Source organism: Sciurus vulgaris (genome assembly GCF_902686455.1).
Source record: "Sciurus vulgaris genome assembly, chromosome: 18".
Classification (NCBI taxonomy): domain Eukaryota; kingdom Metazoa; phylum Chordata; class Mammalia; order Rodentia; family Sciuridae; genus Sciurus; species Sciurus vulgaris.
Genome location: NC_136479.1, coordinates 14,244,732 through 14,257,425, shown reverse-complemented (window position 1 = coordinate 14,257,425; position 12,694 = coordinate 14,244,732). Strand labels below are relative to the sequence as shown.

General features: G+C 51.7%; 1 protein-coding gene across 4 annotated transcripts in view; it reads right to left on the bottom strand.

Annotated features, from left to right (window-relative positions):
- Positions 1-12,694, bottom strand: part of VPS35L (VPS35 endosomal protein sorting factor like) — a 98,551-nt gene that overhangs the window by 42,758 nt on the left and 43,099 nt on the right. For all 4 annotated transcript variants that reach the window (XM_079120848.1, XM_079120846.1, XM_079120847.1 and 1 more), the window contains exons 15-19: positions 7,529-7,575; positions 6,651-6,762; positions 6,092-6,208; positions 4,706-4,759; positions 3,470-3,550 (exon numbers count right to left, since the gene is read on the bottom strand). In XM_079120848.1, coding sequence (XP_078976974.1) covers positions 3,470-3,550; positions 4,706-4,759; positions 6,092-6,208; positions 6,651-6,762; positions 7,529-7,575 — 411 coding nt within the window. The remainder of the gene's footprint in view (positions 1-3,469; positions 3,551-4,705; positions 4,760-6,091; positions 6,209-6,650; positions 6,763-7,528; positions 7,576-12,694) is intronic.

Below are 12,694 nucleotides of genomic sequence, written 5' to 3'. Positions count from 1 at the left end.
CTCAGGTGTGGCTCCAGAGAGCTAACGTTCTGCTCCCTCCACTGAACCTCCTGGTCTATCCATCTACTGGTAGGATTCGTGAACACTGTCCATGCACGTGTTTTCATTTTATTGTGAAATTAACCACAAACTTGCAGAAAAGGTGAAAAACTTGAATAAAGAACACCTGTAGATTCTTTATCCAAATCCATCAATTTTAAATATTTTTGTTAACGTGTCTGATATGGTTTGGATAAATGTCTCTCAAAGGCCCTGTTACAAGTCCAGTCCCCAGAGTGGTGCCCAGGGAGGTGGTGGAGGCTCTGGAAGGCGGGCCAGAGGGAGGCCCTTAGGTCGCGGGGGCGTGCCCATGAAGTGGGTGGAGCGCCAGCCCCTTCCTCCTCCTCGCTCCCTGGGAGGCCATGTTTCCACCATGAGCTGCCCACTTAGGAGGGGGTCAACCAATCATGCATTGGAAGCTTCCAAACTGTGAACCAAAATAAACCTTTTCCCTTTATGATTATTCAGGTATTTCATTATATTGATCAAAAGCTGACCAACACGATGACTTATTCTATGTAATTCATTCTCTTTCTGAACCACATGTGAGTTGACTGCACGTCCCTTGCCCCTTGATACGTTTACTATTTTTTTGGACAAAGAATTGAACTCAGGAGTGCTTAATCACATCCCCAGCCCTCTTGAGATAGAGTTTTGCTAAGTTGCTTAGGGCCTTAGTAGGTTGCTGAGGCTGGCTTTGAACTTCTATCATCCTGATGGCAAGCCTCCTGAGCGGCTGGGGTTACAGATATGTGCCAACACGCCTGCTCATTTTTTAAAAATAATCATCATAACTCTCCTCTTTGCTGTTATCAAATTCAGGAAAATTAAGGATATCATGAAGAAAAAACAATTTTGACACTGGGGGTGGAACCCAGGAGTGCCTTGCTACTGAGCTACATCCCAACATTTTCACCATTGTCTGAGTCCTTGATGGCATTATTTTTCCCTCTTCTGGTCAGGATCCAGTGGGGACCACGCATTACATTTCGTTTTCATGTTCCCGTTAAGTCGGAAGGTTCCTCAGCCTATCTTCGCCATTCAAGGCAATGGTATTTTTGAAGAGTTACAAAATGTTTGATTTGGGTGCGTCTGTAGTTCACTGGAGACTGGATTCAGCTTTTGCATTCTCAACTGCAACCCCTCGGAGGAGATGCCGGGTCCCCCAGGGTGCCACATCTGCAGGTCCTTGATGGCCTCCTTGCTGGCGTCCGAACTGCACCTGGCTGGGTGAGGGCTGTCCAACCTGTTTTCTCCCTTGCGATTGATGCACCCTGAATGGGAGACCCCGTGAGACGCAGACCGCCCACTCCTCACTCCTCCCCCAGGACCCGCAGGCTTTGTGATTCCTGCCTGCAGCTGGGTGACTTGGCTGCACCGAGAGGCTGCAAAAGGGTGACCGCCCAGCCCCAGCATTCCTTCCCGTCTCACCTGGACCCCCTGCTCACCCCTGCCGTCACCTGTTCACCAAGGACAGACTCCCGGACTCCTCACTCGGTGTCTGGAACCCACCCCTGTTTCTCCTGGCCCTTTCCGCTTGTCCCCTGGGCTTCTGCTCACGTCCTTCTGCTCACGTCCTTCTGCTCACGTCCTTCTGCTCACGTCCTTATTCGCTGGCACACACGTGAAAATGTTCCCACTCATCCTGCACTGCCCTGTCCCCCACCGAGGGAAGCCAGTTCTCCACAGACCCCCACGCTCACTTCTGCATGGTCTTGCCTTCAACAGCCGCACGTCACCGGCACAGATGGCTGTCCCGGGAGCTGGTGGGCCCGGGGCACCTTCTCCAAGGTGTCACTTCTCTTAACAATATGCTTCCAATGAGCATATAGGGACCCGAAAATGTGACATACAGGGTAAGACAAACTCGGCACGTAAATATAACAGGCTGAACGGATTTAAAGACTGTGGGGGTAGTAAAGGGGTCACCTAGCAGGTCCCTCAGGACTAGCAGGCATTGCCTGGGTCAGCAAGCTGGGTTTCCTCTAGGTAAGTGGAGAAGTCTCTCCTCTCTTCCTTCCAAGATCATGAGGTCCCACTCCTTTGCTCTGCCAGAATCAACGCGCTGTCAATCTCTCTGCTCTTTACATGAACAGCCAGCTGCCAGCACCCACCATTTGACGGCCTAACTTTGATACTCATTTCAGGTTGCCCTAGACTGAATCTGTAACATGGCTTAAGTATCTTTCTCTTGTATTCACTTACTGACCTAAGTGTCCAATGCTCAGGCATCTTTCATAAGTTGCTTTCAGCTATGACAAAATAGTCATATCATTCCCCTCTGAAGTTCCACTTAACTGAGCTGCCAGCAGTCGAGGCCTCACTAAAGTTCCCTCCACAAAAGTTCTCAAGCATAACCGTTCTCGAGTGAGGCCCTGGCACTTCGGGAGCACGGCCATCTGCTCTGCTTGCTGTGTTCGTTCAAGGACGTCTGCTCGGGACGCAGTCGACACTCACCGTGCAGGACGCTGCACTGCTTCCAGCAGGACCAGAAAATATCCCATAGGCAGCGACTGCCCAGTGAGATGAAGGATGAACCATTTAAGTTAGCAAATGGTGAGAAATTCTTAAAATAGCCAAGCAAAAAATACCAAAATTATTTTCAAGACCATGTAAGCAATTGTCCTATGTGAAGTGAGTGCGATTCAAAAATCAGCCTGAGGCACGGGGTGCAGTGGTGCATGCCTTCACTCTAGCTGCTCAGGAAGCTGAAGTAGGGGGATTGCAAGTTCACAGTCAGCCTCAGCAACCTAACAGGGCCCTAATCAACTTAGTGAGACCCTGTCTCAAAACAGAAAATAAAAAGGGCTGGGGGTGTGGCTCAGGGGTTAAATGCCCCTGGGTTCCGTCCATGGTACAAAATAAAGGGAAGAAACACTGATTCCATTAGGAGGAAAGGTGTGGCATGATGTATGTACTCTCAAATAATTCAGAAAAGAATTTCATAAGTATGTCTATAGATGTGCACATTTAACACTGATCAAGAAAATGAGGCAAAACGTTAACTGAGAATCTGAGCAAAGAACAGGAGTCACTGAGTTATGTTTTCAGCTTTCCAGTGAGTTTAAATTTATTTCCAAATGCAAAGCTAATTAAACTGAAAGCAGTCATGGCAGTTACTGGTGACAGTGACGATGACAGTGCTTATTCAGCATCTGCCAGGTGTCAAGCAGCAGCTCAGTGCTTCCCAGGTCACATCCCGCCTCCTCCTCATGACAACTGAGGGCAGAGCTGCTATTCCCCCCGTTTCACAGGCCACAAGACCAGGCACAACAAAACCAGGCAACCTACCCCAGAGCACAATGCCAGGACACGGCGGAGCCGGAATTCAAACACAGGGCGACTGACTTGCCCCGACCCATGCGACCGCGATTTAGTTCAACAGGACGACATTCCTGCATGTGCAGAGATGAGAAGCGCGGATTGTTACCTGGGGGTAGGACTCCTCGAAGGCACGATCTGGAGTCATGTGCTTGATGACATCCGCCAAAACGGTGTTCACCTCTCGCTTCTAAGTGGGGGAAACAGACATGTATTGGGCTTGGATCAGCCATCAGCGGGAAAGGACTAACACATTCAAAGCATGTCACGCGTGGTCCGGGATAGGACAGCAACACCCGGGAAGCAATGCCACTCTTACCACCTGGCCCAGTGCCCTGGCACACGAGTTTACTGGGACCTAGCTGTGCTCACCCATGCGCTGTCTGCTGTCACCACACGCCAGGGCCCGATGGCTCCAGACAGGAACCCACTTCCACACAGTTCTGGAGGCTGAGGAGCGCCCATCAAGGCTGGCAGACTCAGCGTCCTGGCAGACCCTCCTTGCCGCCTCCTCAGGTGGTGGAAGGGTTCGGGAGCTCCTGAGCCCTCGCTGAGGGCACTAACCCTGCTCACGAGGGCCCAACCTCCGCCCTAATCGACCATCTCTCAAAGGCTCGGGCTCTTTGTCCCCAGCTATGCTGACATCCTGGTATAGTTAACGTCACAGCTGGCATGAACCAGACCCAGAATGCCAACCAGGCCAGACGCTGTTCTGCCAGCAACGTGGCACTTGCCTAGGTACAAAAGCACTGAGGTGCATCTGCGGCTCCATCCACCCTTTACCACCATCACCATGGCAACGAGGCTCTGCCGTCTGAATCTGGTGGGGAGTGGACACATGCTCTACTTCGATTTTCATAAGTTGGTTAAAATGAACAACTCTGATGACAGGATTTGAACCTGCCTCTACGTGCTTCAGAAGCCTCTGCTCTTTCGTGCGCCCCATCTGCCCCAAACTGTGGTTCTACTCTGTGCCTCAGGAAAGAAGTATCTTTGTTTGCTTAGGGAAAAAAGTAACTTGCAATCCAAGATGTTTGGGAAGTGCTGCTCACTGGACTCCCATGGAAATTCACAACGTGCTTCAGCACAGGGGCATCTAAGGGGGTTGGAGGGTGGGGACACTGTTCAAATGCAACGCAGCGCTGCCCAGAATCACACAGAGGCATGGACCACGGAGTGGCTTCACACAGCCATGCTCCCCCACCCTTCAGTGTAAGAACACAGGTTTTACAGCTAGAAGAACAATTACCATTGTAAAACACCTCAACGCCTACATTAGATTCATTGCTGTTATAAATGCAAAAAAATATAATCCGTTCAAAAGCCACCTCATGGTCATACGTACTGTGAAATGCTTGCAGGTGTACTCTACCCACACCTCGGCGCAGTTAATGTAGTCCTGTGAAGAAAACGGGGGACATCTTCACAACAGGCGCAGCGTGGGCCAGCCTGCCTTCCTGCTTTCCTCCAGCTTGACCTCCCACACCCATCACATTCTGGGGCGAGAACCCTCCAGTTCTACTAAGATTTTTGAGCATAAAATACAGTTTGAGTCATCAAGTCACCATTTACAGATTTCCTGACCTGAACAAGCTGTTTTAGGTGGTCGATTTGAGCTAAAGAGGGAATTTAGTCAATGAAGTTTAAAGACAATTTCCTAAACGACCCTGATGCATGTGATTTTGTAAATGTTTTTTGTTTTTAATACACTATTCCTCCCCCATCCCCCAGATGGAACCCAGGGCCCTGGCTCGTGCCAGGCAGACACTCGGCCCCTGGGCCACAGCCCAGCCCTCCACTGCTATTAACACACCATGGTGAACACGGCGCGTGCGTGCATGCGCACCTGGTCACCAGCACTGGGTGACTGCCTGCCTCTGCTTATCCTCACGAGTTCTCAGCTGGCAGCAGGGACAGCGCTGTCTGCCCAGTCACTCCTGCCGCCAGCCAACACATTCCCTACCGGCAACGATGCCACTTGCTGGCATGATGCCGAAAGGAGGGCGAGCTGGGAGCCCCGACCCTCAGCTTGATGACATCACCACGGTAGCTGACGTCAGTCAGTCCATCATCCCAAGACTTCCTATAGCTGCATACAGGGGCAATGCTCCAGGTGGCCCCACGTAAGGGCCAGGAAACGGACCTCCCTTTTGCTAACTACTGCTTGCTCACTGACCCTCAGTTCAGAATATTCTATGAGATTGGTATTTTCAAAGTCAAATACTCCAGACCGCATTTTCACAGACCAGGCCTTTCAAAGCTTCAAATATTTACAATATTTTTGGTGCATCTTGAGGTCTCAAGAAGGAAACAGTAACTGAGAAATAAAAATCACAGAACGGCACATTTAATGCCATTAGTTCTCCACTACAGGCTAACAGACAATATGCATCTCTTTTTCAAAAATCCAGAAGCATTCCAGGAGCTATGGAGCATGCCTCTCATTCCAGCGACTCAGGAGGCGGACAGGAGGGCGGAGTTCAAGGTCAGACTGGGCAATTTAGTGAGTCCCTGTCTCAAAAGAGGGTTCTGGATGTAGCTCAGAGGTAGAATATCCCAGGTTTGATCCCCACTACCCAAAAACACCCAAACAAAATCCCAGACTTGTGATTAGTTCAAAGATCATTTTTAAAAAATAAAATATCTAACTGCATAAGTTAGACCACAAAAAAGCCAAAGAACCAAAAAAAACAAAAAACACTGTTGCTCCAAGGTCTAAATGGTTACCCACCTGTGGATTCTTCAATTTTGTGATAACTTTCCAAGCTTCATTAAGAATCTGAAGTCGATCATTCTCAGGTGGATCAGCCAAGGCTAAGTTTAACCCCAGTGAGCGAAAAAGGAGATGCTAAGAAAAGAAGCAAATCATTTTATGGCTGGAAATTTTAAGTCAAAGTAACTGAGGCTTAAATAAAAATAAAAACAAAAACAAAGAAGGTTACAGGTTAGAACATTCAACCCATCTCAGGGTAAATGTTCTAGACTTCTGAATTCTACAGATCTGCCCCAGTAACACTAAGACGCTCATAATGAAGAGCTGGCTCTGGGTATTGTTCTAACCTGTGGGCCATAATATCCTGCTAGACAAAGCTCTTCCCTAATGAGCAAAGACACAGACACACACACAGACACACAGACACACACACACACACACACACACATTTTTAAATGTAAGACCAAGATCTTTCCTGAATACTTTGTGGCGGGCTAGTCGATAGATTGAGCAGTCTCACGAGGGGTCAGGTGGACGCTGCCAGTCTGCTCCTCTGTCAAGATCAGTCCGAGCCTACCTTGGGGAAACCAGACTCATCGCACTCTTTGATCATTCCGATGAAGTCCATAGACCTCGTGGCGATGAACTCGGCCCGAAAGGCTGACATCACAGAATTCAACAGCAGGGCACTGCAGAACACGGAGGCCCCAAGTCAGCCACCTACCCTTTTAGGAAAGTTGCTTTACGTGAGAATGCAAACTGCCAGAACGGCGACTGACAGCCCTGCAATAAGGTTGCCAGAACAAAAGACCAGAGTCAAGGGCCGTCTCTAGACCAGCAGCATTCAGTACACATCTGGAACTCCACACATGCTGAATTCACTGCGTGGACGGATGGAAGGTGGGTGGATAGGTGGATAGATGGACAGGTAAATCGCCAAGCAATCCAGTCCATTTAAACAGTGACCCTTCAAACACGGCAGCGCACTAATCAAACTAAACGCTGAGTAACAACATTGATTTCCGCTGCAGACACATACACACTGCTCAGAAGGAAACTTCTCATGAAAGAGCTCTCATGTTCCAGGCATAGGGGCAGATGGTGAACAACACCCCCTCAAGGCTGCTCACACCTCTACCTCCAAGAGCAGAGCAGAGGGGTACCTTGCCTGCCCAGGACACAGGGAGATCAAGTTCATCCTGGCCCTACCACTCATCATGGCCCCACAGGTAAAGGACCACTGTTGTCCCCATTTTACAGGTGAGGAGACTGAGGCCTAAGAAGCCAAGTAAGTGGCCCAAGGTCACAGAGCTGGGATGGAACCAAGCTGAAAACCAGGCCAGACACCTAGACTCCAGCACCCTATACAGCCACACCACCTACCCGCCCTCCATCAGCGCCTCTGCCACAGCAGCCGGCTCCTGCCGCACACCCAGGCCTGGGGGAGCTACTCACTTGTTCCCCAGCTTCTTGCATCTTTCCATCATCTCGGTCAGCAGAGCCTAGAAGGTCGATGAGAAAATCATCAGGCTGCAGCACCTAAAGCCACATTGCTGAGATTTCCACATACAGTCATCCTGCAAACTGAACACGACCCCACGCCCATTCACACAGCCTCGGTGTCCAGCGGGAAGAGGGAGGGAAACACTTCACGGCATCTGGTAAGATGGGTAAGAGCCGGGGGCCTGGTGTCAGGCACATTTGAGTTCAGATCACCAACTGCCAGCAGGGAGAGTTGGCAGGTACCAGTTTTGTCCTTATGGACATCTACAGGGTCACTGCAGGAAGAAGGGCACCCTGTGCCCAGGGCATGAGCGAGGAGAACCACCCTGCTTCCCACCTCTCCTCTGACCACTGGCTCCTCCTCACCTCCCAGGGCGCCTGTGCTGAGTGACACAACGAGCCAACGCCGGCCTCTCCCAACTCCGGGCCTCTCCCAACCCCCCACGAGGTAAGCGCTCTCTTCTCCCATTTCACATGAGACACCAGGCCACACAGCAGTGGCAGGCTTTACCCAAGGTCACACAGCCAGTGACAGTGGCCAGATGGGACCCTGAGTCGGCTGGCATCAAAGGCCACACCCTTCGCATTCCAAGCCCTGACGGATGTAAGTGGGTTGCTCACTGGACACTGTTAATGCCCTAGAGCTATCTTAAGACAGCTGCGCATCTTCAAAAGGGCTCCTTAAAAAAAAATCAACGTGTGAAGCGTCCTTTCAGGCAGTGGTTCGGGGAAGGTCAAGCCCAGTGCCAGCAGCCCGGACACAGCCTGACGCCAGGCCTCACCCTGCCCAGGTGCCAGGATGCCGGCTCGGCTGCCCTCTCCCATTGGCTCTCCCAACACCCAGGAGGCCTGGACCTGAGGCCCACGCTGCAGGTGAGGACGACCCAGGAAGCAGAATGCGACCGGTGTCTTGCCGGCCCTACTCTGAAGTGAGCCGTCTCCAGTGCGATCTAGCCCTTCCCGGCTGTGGCCCTCGCGCCTAGTCACGAGGCGAGAGCTGACCCCGGAGATGTGCCAGAACCCCTCAGAACCCCGAGATGCTGACTCAGTCCCGGCCACGCGAACCAGGCTGGGTCCTGCCGCGGACTGAAATGCACCCCCAACGTCCACATATGGAAGCCTACCTCCAGGGTGGCGGCACTGGGGAGGACTTACGGAGCCACCGGCTAACTGGGGCCACCGGGTGGGACTGGTGCCCCCGTGAAGAGCCAGCAGGGTGTGTGTACCCAGAGGAAACCCCGGAGGAAACCCTGGAGCACAGGGGGACATCTGGACAAAAGCAGAGGGGCCTGGTCAGCACCGTGACCTCAGGCCACCAGCACTGTGAGCAGTAAGGCCTGCACTTCCTGCCACTCCAGGTGTGCTCCCCGTGCGCTACCCAGGAAAGGACCAGCCCAGTCACATGGTCTCACGCCCCTGCCCCTGGGGGGTGATGGTTGGCATGGGCACAGGGCCCCATTCTCAGCTCCCCAGACGGGGTGAGAAGTCTTCCCGGGACTCGGAAGGAAGGTTTCCCTGTTGGAAACAGGCAACTAGGGAATCGAAGATTCCCTATCTTTCTACCTCTGGCTACCATCCTGCTAGGATGTGATGGTGGGAGCAGCAGCAGCCACCACGCCACCAGTCAGGGAAGTCAGAGTGAGAGACAGACGGAGGCCCCGGCCCAGAGCCTGCCCGTGCCGTGGGAGAGGGTGCCCCGAGGCCACCTGCAGGCTCGGCAGGTGTCTGTTCCTTAGCCAGAACCTCTCAGCTGACCCTAGAATCAGTGATGTCACATGGCTTCCCGAGCTCACCCATGGCACGGTTAGAGTTGAAAAGCTGTTCTTCACAACCAAAGCTGGAGGGGTTTCTGGAAAAGACTCAGGAAAAGAGAATTCTATACAGTCATCACCCCCGAGGTCCCCAACACACAAAGGCTCACTGAAGGGCAGCGAGGAGGACCCTCCCGTGAGGCGTGTGCTCTCTCACATGCTCACGAGGAGATGCCTGGACCCCGCTCTTCCAAAAAGACAAACTGGGGGAGCAAAGGCCAATGTATGCACAGAAAATAAAATAAAATCAGCCATCAAGACACGTGCTTAACCCCACAGCACGTACGACCACAAGAATGGGAAGTCAGCCTCCCTGAGTGTTTGGTGTGTCAAAATGCCTTCTGTCACGTGTGACTAAAAAGAATGAGAGTAAAAAAAAATACTTGTTAGGACAAGAAAAAAGACACATGCTTAAAAAGTTGCTTCTCTCACACACACACTAAAACTGCACGCCCGAACTCAAGGAGAAACAGACGGTCTCAGAGCCACACAGGAACACTGGTAACCGCGCAGGGAGCCAAACACTTTGGAGCCCAGGCAGGTCTGTGAGGGGTCATTTTTATTTATGTGTTTATTTTCCCCGAGAGGTGACGGGTTGATCATCTTTAGCAGGAACAAGATGAACCGCGGCTCAAAGCGCACCGTGGTGGAGGCGAGCCTTCTGCTGCTGCGCCCTGAAAGCTCATGGCGGCACGCTCGGTCTCAGACTCGTGGGGACCCGCAGCTACCCGGGCGGGCTTCCCCTCCCTCAGTGCTGCTCTCGGCCCTGCCTTCCGCTTATTTACACATCGTCTGTTTTTATAAAGATCACAAAAATAAGACACGGTTGTAGAGCACAGTTCAAGCAGCACTGTGAGCATCAGCAGGGACTCCCCTCCCTCCAGCTCCTTCCTGGGATTGCCCTGTCCACAGACAATAGCTTATCTTTCCAGAATTTTGACCACACCCTGCAAATACACAGATGTTAGTGTAGTAGGCTGATTTTGTTTTGTATCTACAAAAACAGGATGATCTCACACATGCTGGGCTGCAATATTCTTTTCCTACTCAAGAATCTAGGGCAGCCCCAACTCGGGAACCCACCTCATCCTTTGGTACCAGGGATTGAATCCAGGGGCACTTAACCACTGAGTCACATCCCCAGCCCTATTTTGTATTCTATTTAGAGACAGGGTCTGAGTTGCTTAGGGCCTCACCATTGCTGAGGCTGGTTTTGAACTCATGATCCTTCTGTCTCAGCCTCCAGAACCACTGGGATTACAGGTAAGTGCCACCGGGCTGAGACACCTCAACCTCAGGTGACTGAGGAATCCCCAAGCTTCCCCTGACTGATGGATGCTCAGCAACTTTTTCATTATAGACTCAAAAGCAATCATAAAAATAGTACAGAGGTCCTCAGTATTCAATCCCTGGCTTTCTTGAAAGGGGACATCTTAAGTAACCGGTGGCTTGTCAGAGCCAGGAATCGGCACTGCCACCATCCTATCAACTAGACTGTTTTGCACGCAGTTTCTTCTGTCTTTGGGTCTAACTTTATGACATATGGGTTTGTACAACCACATTTAACTGATGGCTTTTAAGTGTGACCTCTGGATTGGGGCTTTTTAGGGCCCACTTACCTACTTCAGAAGTACAGAAAGAGAGACAGACCAAGGTCACGTCCCTGTTTTCCAAACCACGTTTAGCTCCACCTCACAGTCAGTGCTAAACAGGCTGCGTGGCCTGGCTAAGCCAGCCTCTCGCCTCGGCTGCCTCGACTGCAGAATGGTGATGGGTGGTGGCCTGGACAGGCCTGGAGGAGACAACCGAGCACAACGTCACGGGGGGTGAGGGGACAGGCGCAGCTCTGCCTTCCACTCATCGCCTGCCCCACCTTCAGGTCCGACAGAGCAAGTGTGACCGTGGGCAGGAGCAGGCACTAGAGGTTGAGGGACGGACACCAGGGGAGTCCCGGGAAACTCGCCTACACACAGATTCCACGTGGGGAAGCCGAGTCCAGCTCCATGCCAGCAACACGGCCGCCCAAAAAGCCTGTGGCCGGCTCCGTGTACAGGTCCTTTCCCCTGTTGGTCACCCGGCCTTCAAGTCAGTTCAGGACATCTGCTTCAGGCCTGTCAGGCCACCATGACCATGATGTGCTTTGTCACAGCCACCAGCACAGTGGCCTGTGGAGGAAGGCTGACGCTCAGCCCATTTCGCAGCTGGCAAAACTGAGGACAGGGAGGTCAAGTGCCCAGGCAGACGGGTCTGCCCGACTGCCTGTCCAGCCTCCCTGGATGTACCTTCCCTTTCCCTTCTGCAGCGTCTCAACCCGACCTCGCAGCCCAGCGGGAATCCTTCCGCAGCAGCATGACTGACGTGGGGGCCACGCCCTCTTCCCCCTGCACCTCCCACTCTGTCCCCAGCCAACAGCTGCTGGCTGACAATGACAGAGGGCTTATCGAGGGATTTGCTTTCCTTACCTAAAAGCTGATTTTATAACATGCTCCCCTTTTTCCAGGCAGACTACGCCTGACATAAGGCATACAGATCCACTTTTTCTTACTATACGTACAATCCCCTACTTTGGAGGCCGGTCCTATTCCACGGCTAATACACGGCTCTATTCCACTGATTCAAATCAAACTTCATCCAAGACCTATAATCACTGCTGGGCAGCAGCCTGCGATGCCAGTACCTCAGGAGGCCCAAGCAGGAGAAACACGTGTTCGAGGCCAGCCTCAGCAACTTAGTGAGACCTGAAGCAACTCTGCTTAAAATAAGTTTTAATGTAAGTTTGAAATAAGTTTGAGACAACTCTGTCTCAAAATAATAAACAGAAAGGGCTGGGGAGGCAGCTCTGTGGTAAGGCGACCCTGGGGTCAGTGCAGCTGTGGCAGGGGAGCTTCAGGCACCCAGTGTCACGTGTATCTTTAACACCTGCCCCCACACCGATTTTCTCCTGCATTTTTGAAAATGATTAACTTATTTTTAACAGGACACTGTGGGTCCCTTACTTAAGTGCCCCAAGAAGCAGTTTATTCAGGTGACCTGATTTTTTAATCGTTTCTCCTAGTGCAGTGATGATTTCCTAGAGCTGTTACTCCCCGAGAAGGTTCTATTCCCAGCTCCTGCCACCCTCTGAGACTCCCGATGCTTAAAATAAAAGGAGGGGTGCCTTCTGACAGGCACCTTGTGTTTTTAATCCGATTTTGCCTTTCATTAAAATGAGAAAAAAAATAAGTGTTCTCATTTTGAACGTGTCCATCTTGCCTATATGACTGTCTGAGTCGGGCAGGGGAACGGCAAGGGCGGCCCTTCTGGTCAA